This window comes from Sesamum indicum, linkage group LG12, assembly GCF_026168435.1.
Source record: "Sesamum indicum cultivar Baizhima isolate 11 linkage group LG12, ASM2616843v1, whole genome shotgun sequence".
NCBI classification, from domain to species: Eukaryota; Viridiplantae; Streptophyta; class Magnoliopsida; order Lamiales; family Pedaliaceae; genus Sesamum; species Sesamum indicum.
Genome location: NC_142668.1, coordinates 9,458,355 through 9,476,900, shown reverse-complemented (window position 1 = coordinate 9,476,900; position 18,546 = coordinate 9,458,355). Strand labels below are relative to the sequence as shown.

The 18,546-nt window shown below is 33.7% G+C and overlaps 1 protein-coding gene and 1 long non-coding RNA gene across 2 annotated transcripts; one reads left to right on the top strand and one right to left on the bottom strand.

Annotated features, from left to right (window-relative positions):
- The first annotated feature begins 7,458 nt into the window (after positions 1 to 7,458).
- LOC105178471 (putative transcription factor GLK1) lies at positions 7,459 to 11,056 on the top strand. The gene is made up of 6 exons (XM_011101942.3): positions 7,459 to 8,348; positions 8,635 to 8,775; positions 9,242 to 9,601; positions 9,677 to 9,724; positions 9,843 to 9,974; positions 10,681 to 11,056. Exons 1-6 carry the CDS (start codon positions 7,848 to 7,850, stop codon positions 10,828 to 10,830), a joined length of 1,332 nt encoding a protein of 443 aa, XP_011100244.1. The 5' UTR covers positions 7,459 to 7,847; the 3' UTR covers positions 10,831 to 11,056.
- Positions 11,057 to 12,724: 1,668 nt separating this feature from the next.
- Positions 12,725 to 16,926, bottom strand: LOC110013255 (uncharacterized). Its single transcript, XR_016062995.1, has 2 exons — positions 16,356 to 16,926; positions 12,725 to 13,866 (listed from the first exon to the last, which is right to left on the bottom strand). It is a non-coding gene; the product is annotated as an uncharacterized LOC110013255 (long non-coding RNA).
- Positions 16,927 to 18,546: the final 1,620 nt, after the last annotated feature.

The window sequence follows — 18,546 nt, the reverse complement described above, 5'->3', positions numbered from 1 at the left end:
CTAATAGGTGCATTTTTCCGTGTCATTTCTCTATAAATAGGGGTTTATTTGACTCATTCAATGCCCAAAGTTCTTACATCATTTGAGCTTATCCTCCTAGGCATTGCCTTCCGCGATCTCAACCTCCGATCTTAAGGTATTTCATCTTAACCTCTTCTATTTTCATGGCTTCTTCCTCTAATTCAAACTCCAGCTCCAAATCTTCATATTTGGGGTCGAATGCAGCCCCGTCTCAATCCAAGGACTTAGAAGTAGGAACATCCAATGTACCCCTGCCCCTAATTAATATTGTTGGCACTTCAATTGCGATCCCAACCCCAGCTAGGGTCGCAGTTCCTGAACAATCCATAGAAGTAATAGATCCTAGTGAAGTCCCTGCCCACATAAGGTACCAAGAAATTATGGTTAGGAGTCTCTGGGCAGGGATATTAAGCACTGTAAAACTCTCATTCACTGCCTTAAAAAAAAATATTTCATACTCAATACTCGATTTCCCATTGGTCCAACGAACATGCAATTTTAATTGGCTCCAACACAGTCCTAGGTGTATATATCAAAGTCCCATATTTCTTACTACTCTTGCACTTTTTTGGCAAACTTGATTGCCTCCTTCACCATGTAGGCTAGAAATGCCCCTATCGTGCTACCTTTTGTGTCAATGATCTCCCTCCTGAGTGGTTCCTGCAACTTCTTTCATGAATTTCCCTTCAAACGTATTGGGGTTTTGCATGACTTAAGTAATTTAGTAGAGGTCCATCTGTTGATCTCATATAAAACTCATTATTGAGTAAAGTAATCTATTTGCTTTGAATTTTAGGCTCCTAGCAGCGGTGGAGTTATTAAACACAACGCCATCTCTTAAGTACTCTATTACTTCATTTTTCCATGATTTGTTTTTCTTGCACACAATGCACCTTGTTGTCCATCTCATCGACAACCGCCAACTCTTTTACAATCACTCTAAATTTCTATTCTTCATTCCTGACACCATGGTTCCAAACTTGGATAATGCATCCGCTTTCTCATTCTACTCCTTTGGGGTTTGTTGTATCAGACACTTGTCAAATTTTTTCATAGTTTCATTTACCTTTTTCAAGTATTGTATCATGGACCACTCACGGGTCTAGTACGATCATTCGATCTGCATTGCTACCAGTTGGGAGTCAGTATACACGTCTAATTGTCTTACCCCTCTTGTGCCATTTTTAGACCCCAAACCAGAGCATCATATTCTACCTCATTACTAGTTGTGGGGAAAGCTAGTTTTGTCGTGATCTCAATTTCTATCCCTTCTAGTCCTTGCAACAATACACCTGCTCCTCCATCGTCCAAATTTGAGTAGTAGTGAACATGCAATATCCATCCCTCCTTTCTTTGTTGTTCATCCGTTAACTCAACAATAAAGTTAGCAAATACCTATGCTTTTACGGAGGTTTTAGCTTGGTATTCAATGTCAAATTTTCTAATTCCACTACCAATTTAATTAAGCAACCTAATGGGTTTGGCGTTGACATTAATTGCCTCAATGGGTGATTTGTGAGCACCATTAGAAGTAAGGTCTTCACTTTCTAGTAGTAGCAACTAGTGCCAATGCAAACTTTTCTATCTAGAATGTATCTTTTTTTTGCTCCTTGTAACATACTGCTAATGTAGTGTACCTAGTACTTTCGTTACTAGCACGGAGCTCACTGCATCGTCTAACCGCTAAGTATAGGTACAAGGTTTCACCTACCATATGATTTGCTAATAATGGTAAAGACATCAAATATTGCTATAAATCGTTCAAAGCCTGTTGCATTCTTTAGTCTATTTGAAACCTTCACCTCCCTTAAAGCCTTAAATAATGGCAAGTTCTTGTCGACCAACTCAGAAATGAAACAGTAGAGCGATGCAACCTTCCCTATTAATTTCTGGACCTCCTCGGTCATTTTGGTCAAACGAGCATAATTGTCTTTATCTTTTATGGATTTTCTCCGATCCCCTTTTTGCTTAACATGTATCCTAAGAATTTACCACCCCTTAACTCTAGAGGTGCATTTGGTTGGGTTTAGATCCAACCCATAACTCCTATGAGGTATTTAAATATCCTGTTGATCAACCTTTGATATGTGGCATCCACATTTTTTAATCCAACACACATTATAGTAGCAATAGATACAATTTTCAGTAACAAAAAAAAAATTCTTATCTCTATCTTCTCAGCGATGAAAATCTGATGGCTTTGATACGCATCCATTATGCTAAATAGAACACATCCTACTATAGAGTCCACCAATAAATAGATTCATAGCTGACATGCATCTTTTGGGCATGTTTTGTTTAAATTGATGAAATCCACACACACATGCCATTTTTCTTAATGTTTTTGGTACAATTACAACATCTTATAACCACTATGTATAGTGCACTTCTGCTACATACCCGAATTTTAACAACTTGTTCACATCTTCTTCGATGATCTTATTCACTAAATAAGATTTTAAATAGTCAATATGATGATAGGGTGAGTGATCATGCCCAGTGGAAAAGTGATTCAAGATCATTTCACAACAAAATCATCTTGGAACCTAACTCGAGAAGCGTCCACACAGCGACTTTTGCCAACAAATCTATGGCACCCATGTATTCGGCAAACAACATCTATATTCCCTTGGCGCGCATTACATCCTTGTTGATGAACGAATGAGGGCAAAAGGAGTGCATATTGTCTTCCATTGCCCATTTTGTGATAATATTGAGAGTATCTCTCTCCTATCTTTGCAAGGGGCATGGGATCACCTCACGTCATTTTTTCATATAGCAGTTCTGAATACTGAGAATGTGCAACACATGCTCTAAGCTTCGAATGTGTCATCTCCATTCATGCCTCGAGGGCATGTTCATCTAATTATTTCTATGTTAATCTTGTGGTATATTTGGAGTTTAAGAAATGAGGTGAAGTATGATAACAGGAGGATTACCACTGTGGAGATTATGTGGTGGGTTCGATCGCAGTTGCAGTTGATATATAAGGCACGAATAATGACATGTGAGCAATGGAAATGGGATTTGGATGCAGCCAGGTTGTTTGAGTTTTATTTAAGAAAAAAAATTGACACAAGTCCAAAGCTCGTACACTGGTTGGCTCCGGATATTTGAGCGGGGGGCTTAATTTGAGACACCAACGCTAGTGTTGTGGTGGCCTTTTTTGAGTTTCTTGGGCACCAGACATATGGCAGAGTTGTTTGTGGTAGTCAAGTGGGCAAGAAGTAGCACTAGACAAAGGGCTGGATGAATGGAGTAGGCGATGGAATATGCAGGAGTTATTGACTCGACTGAGGGGGCTGCAGTGGAGGATGGATTGCACTTCTCCTGCATCTTCTATGAAGGGAATGAGCCAGCGGACTTTCTTGTGAATCTTGCTTGTACTTCACATACTCTTGAGGCTATTACTGAAATCCATAGGGGGCTTGGTGGGGAGGGGGCTAGTGTGGGGTGATTCATGTCTCTCTAATTTCATTTTCATTAATTCTTGGTGAATTTAGATGCAGTTTGTAGAGGGAGTAAGTACTCCTAGTTTATTAATAAGGGTAAATTATATTTTATCATTCAAACTATGCCTATTTTTACACTTTGCCATCGAAATTTTTTCTTTTCTTGGTGTCAACCTATCATTTCAACTTTATGAAATTTGCACTTTGTCATATATGACCGTGTTTTTGTTGATTTTTACAGAAAAATATCACATGCTCTGCATATATGAGAAATATCACATCACATAACTCTTAAATATCACATGTGCACTGTATGTGATTTTTTTTTGGACAAAAAACTTAGTTGAAAAACAATTATAAATGGCAAAGTGCAAATTTTTGTAAAGTTGTGATTGTAAGTTGACAAAAAAAAAAAATTAAATGCCAAAAATATAAAAATATTCATAGTGCAGATGACAAAATGTAATTAACCCTATCAATAAACATGTAGGGAACTGCCCCAAGCCCTACCCAGGCACAAGCAGTGTTCGTTAAGAAAAAAAAAATAAGTCTTTTTTTCTGAGGCATCTTTCCAAATTTCCAAGAGACCTATTTTGTTCACCCGATTCCCTATTGTCTCAAGACGAGGATACTATCCTCATTGCCAGATTGTTCTTTAGCACATGAATCATCTCTTCCGTAGAGAAATCACGATGGATGGCAGGACACCCCAATTAGAGTTTTCTATCATCTCAGAAGTTGTTCTCATGATCCTTCATCTTCCTGCTCATTCTAATTTCATTGAGAATACATCGAGTTGTTTCTACATTGCTCATTGTTGCACCAGCAGTACCTCCTTTGGTGAGTTGTTTTTGCTATGATGGTCGTGTGTACAAACTCTAGAAGTATTACATCAAGTTTTTCATGTCAGAATGCTTCGACGGATCTTCTAGAAGAGTTTATGGGGATCAGATAATAAGTGTAATAGACTAACAGACCGTGGCCAACCCCGCAATTTAGTTCAGCCCTATCAAAATTAATTATTTAATTATTTTAGTAAATAAAATATTAAATTTATAAATTAAATTAATATGCTAATTGTTTCAAATTAAATATATACAATAATATAAGTATAATTAATTTTTATAAATATTATTCTGACAACGAGGGGTGGATTGAAAATTACGCGAATTATAAATTTCTTGGTCTCAATAACAAATTTATTCTTTTCTTCAAAATTAAAACTTACATTTATATAATCATAACTTTAAGAAAAAAATCATGATCAATTTTTTATATCTAAGCTAATTTATTTGGCTTTGAAAAAATTTAAATAAAAAGTATTCAAATAAAATAATGAACCACTAATTTAAAATTTTGAATAATTCGCACATTCTTGTGGGTGCTCTCTACAAGAATCAAAAATATGATTTAGAAAAACTAAAATTTATTTTATCTGATAAATAGAAATAAATTACAAAATTATAAAAAGATCAAACAAATTGGTCGAAAATCAAAATATATAAATTGAAAATCAATAACAGAAAACATAAAAGTAAGAGAAATTTTGAAAAGAATTATAATTTGGTGTTAAGAAAATAATAAGATTGAGCAAACTTTTCTTGTTATGAATAAGACAAATTTAGACTTAAAATTTGATAGACTAATAGCCCTAGATTCAGACCAATCTCTGTCGATCGCTAGAGCTCGTTAGGCTTTCTTCGCCCCTGCTAACAAACGTACACATGTCTTATTGTAAATCGCATATAGATGTCTGACATTGAACCATAGAACGAAGTCAAAATGTAATTCTTCTAATTACATCTCTTCCTCACTGCCCAATTGAGCAGTGATAAATTTCATTGCTAATGTATATATCATACACATCAAGAAAGACAAAATTATACTTTTTATTATATAATTATACGTCATTAGTATTTTTTGTATCGTAACTTACTTTTTTTTATATATTTAGGTATTTTTTTTTTAAATTTAGTTATAAATATATCATATTTGATTCTTTTTAGTCAAATTTAATTTGTGTTTACAATTTTGGTCCTATCGACCTATAATGATTGAAACAAAAATGATAGTTATTTTCAATGCAAAAAGGGTCAAAATTCTCAACACATGATACAATTTATCAAAAAATAAAAAAAAGTCAAATATGTGATGTTGATGACTAAATTCATATAAAAAAAAAAGACTAAAAATGTAAATAAAGTAAGTTACAAGACCAAAGTATTAATAAAGAAAAATATTATTTTTCATCCCGTAACTTAGGCCTTTTTTACTTTTGGTTCCATTGGTTATGAAATTCTCATTTTTGGTTCTGTAACTTCTAAAAAATAGTATTTTTGGTCCCATGACACATTTTTATTATATATTTTAACGGAACGTGTCACGTGCTTGTTAGAGCTTTAACGCTTTCGGTCCTATATGTTACAAAATTCTCATTTTTGGTCCCATAATTTTTAAAAATTAGAGTTTTTGGTCCTATAACTTTCGAAAACTAATATTTTTTTATCTCATACACTTAACGGCCATGTGGAAGTGCCTTTTCCATTAAATATCTAACGAAAATGTGTTAAGAAATCAAAAGTGTTATTTCTTAAAAGTTGCAAGACTAAAAGTGAGAATTTCGTAACTAATGAAACCAAAAGGAAAAAAACTATAAGTTATGGGACGAAAAGTGTCGTCCTTTCCCTACTCACAACTTATAATTACAAAATTAAAAATATGATTTTGCCCCTCAAGAAATTAGAACTCTCTTGTCCATATAGAACTATGTGGTATATGTGACTTCTTCAAAATGATCAAATCATATTCTCTGCCAACATGCTCACTTACTCATACAAGTATGGGCAAATATTGGTGGCATTTTACAGCCACCTTCCCTTTACAACATTTCGAGCGTTTAAAGGAAACTCCTTTTTGCTTATGATTTTGTTTCTATCTTTTTTGTCATTGATGAAAACAAACAAATATAACTTCAGCTACTCCCAAATAATTGCTTCACGTTTTATGGTAAAAATATTTTTGAATAAGTTATAAATTTGACTTAATTTTACATAATTTGTGCCAAATCTTCATATTTGTTATATTCTTTTATATCGTGTAATTACATGGGAAAATCACACATATGTTAGGGTCTTTTTTAATTTAGTCTCGTTTGTTATAATTTTATCACATTGCATCCTATAAGTTGAAAGTTTTCTAAATTTTGTAGGATATAATAAAATACAATTAATTCATTAGTAAATTAACTAAAAATGCTATCCACACTAGAAGATATATATGAATTTTTATTTACAGCTAATTACAATAATTAAAATTTAAAAAATTAATAGTAATTATACACAATTATGCAATGACTTCTAGCTTTTTTTTCTTTTGCAGGTGAGACCAAAGTATTAATTACAATTATAAATCATGACAAATATTTTGGCTATTGCTAAAATTATAGATAATGTTAGAGCAATCGCAGTAAAAATTTAAATTTTTGTATGTTTTTTTATAATTGTGGTAGACAGTATGGATTTATTTTTATATTATAGTTATTTATAATTTAAAAAATAACTCAATATTTAATAAAGAAGATTTTCTTCTTCTTTTTTCTTTATTATTTATTATTTTGGAATAGATGGAGCATGAGTTACTAATCTACCCACTTGCTGGTCCGACTGTATGATACGATCCTTTTCTTTTTACTGTAGAACAGATATACATTCTTTTTATGTTTATTTATTTTTCCTGATAAGTACAACAGATATACATATCAGTCCAATTCCTACCCTACTCACTGACAAGATCATGTTTCCTCTCTCTCTCTCTCTCTCTGCTCTCCATTAGCAAAATAATAAAAGAAGAAAAACAACTGAAACAACTCACGAGCAAACACTTTACAGATTTTTTCAAAGTTCAAAAAAAGGGCGTCCACAAACCCCTCCCAGACATACATACGTACTTACACTCAGAAAATATTTGTTCATAATATAGAAGCAAATACAATAGCATAGAAACAAAAACCTACAGAGCCCCCTGTACAAAAATTGTGGTCGACGTCCAATTCTTGCATTCTCTCTCTCTGTCTCTCTCTCTCTCTCTCTCTCTCTCTCCATTTGTGTAACTTGAATTTATAAAATATATAGAGAAGCAGAACCACAACAACGCATTTTGCACTTACAGAACCTCCTTCCAATTGCCTTACAGGATAACAGCTTTTCAATTCCTGTCCAGGATATATATATTGTTTACATAGGAAGTAAGCTGTGGTTGTTGCACCAATCCCACTACACAAAAGTTTTCATATTACTCCAAAATCTATACATAGAGAGGGTGGAATCTATACAACCTTTGTGTATATATATATATAGAGGGGCTTAATTGGCTGGGATGCTTGCTGTCTCGCCATTGAGGAACACCAAGAATGAAGCTGAAGGCGAAATGGAGGGTTTCTCAATGGGAGAGAATGAGTTTCCGGAGTTCTCCGCCGGGAATTTGCTTGACAGCATTGATTTCGATGACCTTTTCGTGGGAATCAGCGACGGAGACGTGTTGCCCGATTTGGAGATGGACCCGGAAATTCTTGCTGAATTCTCAGTTGGTGCAGGCGAGGGATCGGAGGTGAACGTCCCATCAGTAGTTTCAGCTGAGAAATCGGAGGAGGAAAAATACAGCTCAAGAAAACAAGAAACAGTTGCAGCCAGCTCGGGTTCGGGTTCGGGTTCTGTTTCGGACCTCGGGTCCGGATATTCATCAAGCCCGATTCAGGGAGAGGAGACTGTGAGTAAAAGGGATGAAGCTGTAGGGGTTAACCCATCTCCCAAAGAAGCTGATAAAGGAAGAAAATCATCGGCCCACTCGAAAAACCCTCCGGGGAAGAGGAAAGTGAAGGTAACTGCGATGATAAAGTCTATCTCCATCCCTAGGGTTAGTTCAGCACATTAGTCGAAATCAATGTTTCTTAACAAGAAAAATGAGCCTTATCCATATGGAATAATGTTCTCTTTTTTCCAGTGTTTCTCTTTCATATTTGTGAATCTGTCACACATTCCATGTGAAAGGTGTAGGTCACAAGAATCCGGGGTTGCTCTCAAATTAAATGAATCCCAAGTGAAAAATGTACTTTTCCAAGGAAATTTGACATGAATTAATTAGCCTTGTGTGTGTGTGTGTGTAGGTGGATTGGACGCCAGAACTTCACAGGCGATTCGTGCAAGCAGTGGAGCAACTGGGCGTGGATAAGGCAGTGCCTTCAAGAATTCTTGAGCTCATGGGAATTGAGTGTCTCACTCGCCATAACATTGCCAGCCATCTTCAAGTATGTACAGATGTATATACATCTATATATATACATATATATATATTTGATTAATTATTAAGAATTCCAAAGTGGGGTTTCTCGTTTTGCTTTCTGCTGTAGAAGTCGAAATGGGCTGCTGGAAACTTGTCTCCAGATCTTGCAGAAGCTTTTGTCCTTGTGTCAATCGTTTCTTTCTTTTACGTACAATTTACGGCTTTCTGTGAATTTTACATAGCCAGCATTCACCTTTTTCTTGCTGGTAAAAACTGCAAAAATTACTGGTCATAAATTCACAATCTTTTCCCCGTCATATATATATATATATATAATCCAGCGTCTGATAAAGAAAATCCAATATTTTCCCTTTGTTGTTTTTCTCTAAGTGGGAAAGTTATTTCCTATATATATATAATAACATAACGTAAATAAATATGATAGTCCATACGGCTTTTATTGATGAGTAAAAATTTCAATAATTTTGCAGAAATATCGGTCACATCGGAAACACTTGCTAGCCCGGGAAGCGGAGGCGGCGAGCTGGAGCCAGAGGCGGCAGATGTACGGCGGAGGTGGGGCGGGGCCAGGGAAGAGAGATAATGTGAGCCCTTGGATTGCACCCAGCATCGGGTTTCCGCCCGTGACACCAATGCCTCACTTTAGACCCTTGCATGTATGGGGTCATCCACCCGTCGACCAATCGCTGATGCACATGTGGCCGAAACATCTAACCCCCTCACCGCCGCCGCCACCACCACCACACGCTTGGCCTCCAGCTCAGCCCCCTCATCCTCCTCCGCCGCCACCTCCAGCTGACCCTTCTTTTTGGATTCCCCACCACCAACATGTAAGTATATATATATATATATAAATACCAACCAACATGCAGTTCCCCTCACATATTTATTTACAAACATCATAGGTTCCATCACCGGGAACGCCTTGCTTTCCTCCACAACTGCAGCCTACGGTACTAACGAAACCCTATTCAAGAATTAGTTAAAGATACTCGTTGTTACATCCAATATTTCAAATTCAGAGTTAGATTCATATGACGAATTGTTTAACGATGATTTGCAATAATGCAGAGGTTTCCCACTCCAGCAGTCCCCGGCATACCACCTCCGGCAGCCATGTACAAAGTAGAGCGGCCCGGCCTTGGCGTGCCGACTGTACCTCCCGGCCAATCACTGCCTCAACCCCCATCAGATGTTCACCCGGTGAGCCTTCCCTTTACTTCTAAATTTCTGATTCATGAAACAAACTAGTAGATCCAAACTACATAGTCAATCATAAATATATATGCTGTATTTGGATAGAACAATTTGAATTTTGAAAGGAAATACTTGAAAATCATGACTTCATATTAGAAGAATTTAAATTTATTAATATTCATAAAATAAAATTTAAAATTAGAGTTGAAGTAATACTTAAAATACTTAATTTCTGGTGTGGAATTATTGAAATATACCCAAATGATTTATTATTAGAAATTAGAAAATTTCTATTTTCAAATTCATCAATTTCAAATGTGTAATTAAGGACAATCTTTTGATGATTTTAAGTGGGTTTGGAATAATAGAAGGTTTAGAGTTAAAGAACTTCAAAGTTGATGTAATAACTACACAGCTTTTTTCTTTTCTTCTTCTTCTTCTTTTTTTTCCCTCCCTTTTCAGTCATTCATTATATATGAATTCGAAATCTATATGATGAATTTAAAGTCTAATAACATTTGAAGCTTTTAGCTCATATCCAAATCCAAATTCAAATCATCCATTGTAATAAGCAACCTAAGTGAACTCTATTTTGATCTCAAGTAGTAGAAGTGATGAATTGCTGTAGAAATGACTTTAATAATGCTTATGAAGTATGCATATAAGTCTCTTGTGTTCTTGTCTGATCATGTGGTGAATTATCGGTGTACAGTCAAAGGAGAGCGTGGATGCAGCCATCGGAGATGTTCTATTGAAGCCATGGCTGCCGCTGCCACTTGGGCTAAAGCCCCCGTCTGTTGACAGTGTGATGGTGGAACTACAACGTCAAGGGATATCAAAAGTACCACCAACTTGTGCTTAACTAAACTCAACTCGACGACATTTCCAGCACTCAGATGATTGAAATCGTCTAATGTGCATGTTCTTTTTCAAATTATTCCCAGCTCTTCTCTCTCTCTCCCCCCCTCTATGTGTGCTGTTCTTATTTCCTTTTTTACAAAGAACGATGGATGTGTATCATGAAGGTCTGGACATTATTTTTTGTAATGTTAATTACCATAAATATAGAGTAATTAGCGGCAGAAGAACTTCGCCTTGCGTTCTAAACTTAATTTATTTTCTCTAATAACTCATTTTTGTTGTTTTCAATTAATGTATTGTACATATTCTATATATGTTGATCTGTATATTCAAAGACTGTATATAGTGAAGCTTGAGCAGGTGAGAGGAACACTAATTGAGTTCAGAGTTTTTATATTTGGTGTTATTATTTATAAAACGTACACACGTTGAGTGTATAAAATATTTTTTTAATTAAGTATCGAGCTGGTATATTTATTATGTATTTGTACAATAAAATATTAGGATCATTATCAAATTAAAATAAAAGAAACGGGCATGGAGGACATTGATTTGGTTCGATCAGCAACTAGCATATATAGATATATATACACACAACAAGTCTCATATATATACAAAAATGATATTTGGAGCATGCAATGATATTGTAAGGATCTGAACTGTAATGATAAGGACAGTGATATTTGAAGGTAAGTTGGGAAATTCAGTACAAATAGATTCTATGGTATTACTCTTATTTGGGATAAATGGCATTTTTACACCTCGCAGCTCTAATGGTAAATTTTTTCTATGATTAGTTAAGCTAATGAGTTAATGTAGTTGAGAGAAGTTAGCCGATTAGATTAGCTGATTTTTCCTTTTCTATTTAAAGGGGCACTGTCTAATCGAGCTTTGGACCATCCTTTTTTATTAAGCAAATTGTATAAACTTAATTTCTTTCCATGGAGTATTGATTTTGTTTTTCAGTACAGTATCAGAGCGATCAATTGTTGGTCTCTAGTCCTGCTCTTCCTCTTCTTCATACTTGATGGTTTTTTGATTAGTTCCTTGTTTTTTTTAGAGCACTTTCTTGAGATTTTTCCATGGGCGGCAAGGACACAATAGCCAATGCAGAAATCACCGCTTGGAAACAGAAGCCTCAAGGGTTTCCAAAAGTCTTGCGGAGATCACCTTGGGATGAGCTTGGTTTCTGTACCACTTGATGGATCTAACTTCATCTCTTGGAGTCACTCTATTAGGGTGGCACGTGGGGCCAAGTCTAAGCTTGGCTTCATTGATGGATCTTGGGAAAGGCTTCCAGGAGAAAAGGAGGGTCTGCGCGCAATGGACGAAGATGGACTGTATGGTTGTGTTCTGGCTATTGAATTCAATTGTGATGGATATAGTTGAGGTATTTCTTTATACAACCTCTGCCTGGGATCTCTGGTTAGAACTTGAGTCTAGGTTTGCATAGAGTAATGGGCCACTGCTCTATCAGATTCACATGAGGTAGAGCTATGAATGCAAGGAGTTTTAATGCAGGAAATCAGGTGGCTTTTAAACCACCTTAAAAGAAGAAGGGAAACCAGAAAGTCACATTATTGTGACAACTGTAGTAAGACCGCCCATACCAGTGTAAGGTTGTTCAGTTTGGTTCATCGATTATCGGCATCGAAAATCGAACCGAATAGCCCCAATTCGGTTCGGTTATTAACAAACTATTTTTGATTTTTTTTTGTTATAAACCGAAAAAAATCAATTTATTTTTTAAAAAATCATATATATATATATATATTTTAGTATTTTATCCAAAAACACCTGTACAAAAATATCAAAATCTAAAAAATAAAATGTACAATAAATGAAATATTTACGAATACAATTTGAATCAAAAGAACACAATAACAATTCATTCATTTAATCCAAAAACAAAATAAAAATTTAAATTCAAATTTAATAGCACAATATTCAATATCCAATACGTATATAGGAATAACATCAATGTATCCGTACAATGAAATCATAAGTTCATAACTCGTTAGTTGGAACTTGGGAATCCTGAAATTCTGTCCCTCAAATTGAAGTTCCTCCATCAACCATAACTTACAAGTAAGAAACAAAACAAAAAATAAATAAAATTATAAATCAAACGACAAATAAAATTATAAAAGTGCATAAAAAAAATTCATACTTACATGATATACAATATTTTAACCCGATGATGGTTACTCTGAGCCCACACTTGATACAACATTACAAGAATAAGATTACTCATCAGAAATAAAATAATAACTGAAATATATGTTAATAAACTAATATATAAATATTAAATTAAAGAGATAATTATTTTTTTCCTTTATTTTTACCCACTATAAACATGAGTTCCGGAGGGAAAAATGAGGTTTCTTCCCTCCAAAACATGTCCTACATGGTTTCCAAGTCATGTTCAAGGCACACAGTATTAAAATCAACAAAAAATTATACAACCTAGCTGACATGTCACCTTTTCTAGGAAAAAATACAAATTCATGACCATCAAAGAACTATTTGTCATTATTTTGCAAACTTACAGGAGATATTAATTAATGGGCATACTTACAGGACTAAATCTAATAGAGGGTAAAATTAAAGGACAAAAAAAAAATAATTTTCCATAAATTAAACTATACCTTTTAAAATTTTGTAAATGACGTCATGGCCTTTTTCAACTGGTTTGAATGGAGCATGACGTTGTCAATCTTGGCAATAATTTAGAGCATGTGCCATCTTTGGAGTTAATGAAGCTCTAAAATCATCGATTATGCGACCTCCAATACTGAAAGCAGACTTCGATACAACGGTAGATATAGGCATGACCAATCTTGTTAAGAAGGGAAATCTTGACATATGCAATTTCCACCATTCAGTGATGTCAAAGCTAAGAGATTCATCTATCTCAAGTTCCTCGTTTAGATAATTCTGACTTTTGCCTACCTCCAATCTCATACACCATTTTGTTTTCATTTCTTTCTCTTGTCTCTAACATTTCTTCGTTTACTATCATCATCTTGATCCTGACCTGATGCACCGGACAAGTGGTAGAAGGGCATGATGTAGAAGAATTGATACACTTTTTTATATTCTTCAAATACATCATATAGAGTAGATTTGGCCAGATTTTTCATTTTATCTCTTATTTCTAGCCTATACATATTCTTGAAAACATATTGAAGATAGAAAAATTTATAACAATGATCAAGCATAACAGCAGTATATAACATCATGTTTATCTTTTCAACATTTCCCTTATACTAATCAAATTTTTGCTTGATTTGTCATACCACATCTACCAAATACTCATCATTATTCCTAAGTCACTTGTTCAACAAGTCATAAACACCACTTATTTCATCCAAAAAAAGTATTAGATATCACATATAAAGACCCAAAAACTCCATTAGTTGGCTCATAAAAGTATCGCAACATCTTCACAAATTTTTCGATTATAACCTAATCATAGGCAACCCGACTTTACCGTAAGGTCTGCCAAACATGAAATCATTACGAAAATTAGCATCATATACTTCATATCTTTCAAATACACCTTGAAATATCAAATCACTGTCTAGCATAGTATAAACTGAATTCCATCTTGTAGGGACACCTAAGCACAATGATTTTTTACTTTAAATCTTCTCCTCAACAAAATAATCATTAAATTTTTTTGTCCTAGCAAGTGATTGATGAACATACCTAACAACTGTTCCTACACGCTCAATGAAATCATTCAATTCCTTCAAACCATTCTTATATGAGCTACACATCTCATATGCAAATATTTTCCATCAAGTATGATAGTCCCTCAATTGACAAACCTTTTTCTGGTAATTCTTGTTCCAATGCTATGTTTGAGCTTATTCATATTATATATATATATATATATATATACCTATAGATTTGGGAGAACTCAACCCCTCTACCGTGGTGTTTGAAGTCAATTTGGTAGACAATCCAAAAGAGTGGTAGATTGATTCTTGTGCTACCCGCCACAATAAAAGTAAATTGTGGCACAAATTAGGGACATGTCTAACATCTTTTAAGGTTAATTTATAACAATTTTCAAAGATCACACAGATGTCACCAAGACCTTTGATTTCACATTATTTTTCGTTAGCCATGGATAAAGAGCCCAATTTTTCAGACTTATAATTTGTAAAAATTTCTTTGAAATGACTCATGTGAAATATACAACCAGAATCAACAAGCCGCTCATTTAATTTTACAGATGATTTTTCATTGCAAAGCATATAAACTTCAGCATTATTCTCTTCAGTTACAACATTAGCACCTTTTTTATTGTTATTTCTATTATCTCTTTTAGGTTTCTCACAATCTTTTATAAAGTGTCATTTTCCTCCACAATTGTAACATCTTCTAGTTTTATCATCTCCAGGCTTTTCTTCTCTAGTTCTAGATTTAGATCTACTTTTACTCTTACTTCTACTTCTACTTCTACTTTCTCCATGTCGTCTATACTTATATTCTGAATTACGGTTTCTAGTCCTTCTTCTGATAAAATTAACCTCATTTTGAGATTGGTTATTTTTATTAGTTTTTAAATCTAATTTTTTTACTTTTTAGACTATTAATCATTGTATCTAGACTTACATTATCTCTATCACATTTAATTGCTGCCTTAATATCACTATAAGCTTCAAGAATTGCATTTAATAAAACAATAGGGGTATAATCATCTATATTCTTATCACATGTTAGCTTAATATCTTGAATTAATTGGTAAAGTCATCTAAATTTTCTTCTATATTTTTAGATAAATCTAGCTTATTACGAAAGAATTTTTCAGGTAGAAATCATTTACTAGGTAATGAGGTTTTTGTATAAAGCTCTTCTAATTTATTCCATAAATCTTTTGCAGAGTCTGAATTATCCACTTTTCGTATTACAATGTCTGACATATTTAAAATGATAGGAGAATAAGCAAATTCCTCATTTTCAAGCCTTTTTTCTTCTAAGATATTTTTGTATATTTTTCATCAATAGCTTTAAAGACTTTTTGTTGAATCAAGATTCCTTTCATTTTTGTTGCCAAATTACAAAATCAAATTTTCCATCAAAAGGTTACAAATTATAGCCAGCCATTTAACAGTGAAAGTAAATAATAGGAATAATAGACAAGATAATAATATGACCAAAATAACATCAAAAAATATAGGGATCCTACTCCAAGCTCGACCATATTCCTGCGACCTCAAAGGTCCGGCCAGTTTAGTTATTGACAGGGAGATCAGGAAATGGGTCAGATGCACAAAGCAGAATAATATTCTCGAAAAAAATTCACAGAAAGCAGAATAATAATTTCAGAGAATAAGTATCCAGAAATTTCACACAAAGCAAAAACAGTACAAGAGATAAATTATAGCAGATCCCGATAAAAAAAATATACAGAGAAATATGGCAGTTTCAGCAATAATTTTACAGCAGATATTAACAGGAAATATCAACAGTAAAAATTTGCAGAAAAAAAAAAGAGGAGGGTTTAGAGGTTACCACCACCGAGGAGATATCAGAGGCCTTATGGCTCTCATACCACTGTTGGGTATTCATCCTTCAGCAGAAGCCCCAAAAATGCCCTTTCTAACAATTATATCTTTGTGTGTTTTTCAAACCCTTAAATAATACAAACCTCTTTTATAAAAGAATAATACAAGAATGAATATTACAATAGAAAAATAAAGAAAAGCAGTAGAACGTCTCAGGAAACCAAGATCCGGAGAGGCAAGACACAGCCACAAAAGACCGACAATCAATCTCAGGGTTGCTCCAAACTTTCACCAAGAAAATCGCTAGGATCGTTCACAAAGAACCAATCACTTAGGAATATCACAAAGATCTCAAAAACACTCAGTTATTTTTGCTTTAAGAATTCATTTTTATTTTCAGACCAAAGGGAGGAATTTATACGGTAGAAATGTAGGAGGAGAAGGAGGATAATGGAAATGACACAAGTTTCCATACCCATTGAAAATTGTTGGTAAAGAAGATAAAAAAGGAGGGAGAAATCAAAGAGGCAGAGAAAGAGCGGTAGAGAGAGCGATCGCAGCCAGAGGAAGAGGAAGGGGGAAATGGCTTTAGGGTTAGGGTTAGTAATATTTATTTAAAGCTTATCGGGTCAAATAGGTGGAGTGGATCGGGTCGAGTCCTCGGTTGGGTTGATTAAATGGGCCTAGTAGATTAGGTGATAAAAGAGGAAGCCATCCAGTAAGACAAGTAGGCCTTGGGCCTACCTTATAATGATCATAGGTTGTAGTTATTTAACAACTTTAATACTAATTATTTATCAAACATAAATATTTAATATTAATAATAAATAAATTTATCATTAACAACATGATTGTAATTGATTTATTAAAAAAAAAAACACAAAGAAACTATTACATTTTGGCTTCTTTGCATAGTTGTAGGCAACTAAATAGAAAGGCTACCACCTTTGTAATTCCATTCTAGAAATGGCGTTTTCCTTTCATCAAAAGTGGGGTGAGTACTCATTGCTGATGGGCACAGTACCTATGAAAAGTAATCGCATCTCATCTGATCTTAGGTGGGCCAATGCCCAACACATAATAAAGTAACATCCAACAACACATGTTTATGTGGCTTCTTTCTGCCCTCATATGTTGTTTTTTTGACTTTTCATTCATTTATTATTTTCCTCTATTTTAACATTTTATGGTTATTGATTAACAAGACTTGGAAATAATTACACAAAAGAACAAGAAAATTGACTTTAAAGTAAGGTAAATAACTAGTCATGGTATATTATTTTTTAAATAATATTTGGATCCACGAATTTGAAGTTACTGGTCTCAATTTAATAATTAATCCTTTAAATTATTTGCCTAATTCTAAACTTTCATGCTAATTTGATAAAATGATTCTAAATGCGTCCGTCAAAAGAATTTGAAAGCTAATTATTTTTATAAGGGTGAAAATGTACCTTCTTTTATGTATTAGTGTGCGAAGATGTATAAGTATAATTTGGCCTGAAAATCTTTATTTGATTTGCAATAAGTCGTTAATATATCAATTGAAGATAAATACTGATTTGTATTTAACTTCTTTGTTGATATCTAAAAATTTCGTAATTTTATTAGTGAATGGATTTAGTTATTGGACAGAAACGAATCTCAGAGTACTAAGTATAATTTTTCAATATACAAGAATTTACATATAATTACACTGAATTTTATAGAAACACGGTGTACTTGTCCTTACAATGGAATTAGGTTTTTTTGGTTTTTTGGGACAAAATACTCTTTTATGTCCCAAATAGATGTATCTAGTTTGATTGGATTGGACACGAAATTTCAAACAAAAGTTTAAAAAGTTCAAATTTTTATGTAATTTCATGATATTACTGACTATTAAAAATAATGGGTCAGACTTAATGGTGTCACTCCATTGCTTAAATTAAGTGTATATTTAAAAATAAATTTTTATTTCAAAGAATTCTTTAATGTGAAGTTAAAGAAATTAACATAGTGTTTCGTTTCATTTATGGAGATGGGCCAAAATATGGTAAATATTTGCCTTGATTTATTTTGAAAGTTTTGGTGGTGTTTTGTGATGTTTTGAAACAGTGTCTCATTTATTTTTAGTCAAAATAAATCTACACTAATTATAGGCTCTACAACTAAAAAAATTATATACATACTCATACATATATATAAATATATATAAA

What these genes read in the sequence shown, in the direction of transcription:
- LOC105178471 (XM_011101942.3), top strand. Translation starts at nt 7,848, where the DNA reads ATGCTTGCTGTCTCGCCATTGAGGAACACCAAGAATGAAGCTGAAGGC. An exon ending in ACATTGCCAGCCATCTTCAA is followed by an intron (nt 8,776 to 9,241) that starts GTATGTACAGAT and finishes ATAATTTTGCAG; the next exon opens with AAATATCGGTCACATCGGAA. An exon ending in CTCCACAACTGCAGCCTACG is followed by an intron (nt 9,725 to 9,842) that starts GTACTAACGAAA and finishes GCAATAATGCAG; the next exon opens with AGGTTTCCCACTCCAGCAGT.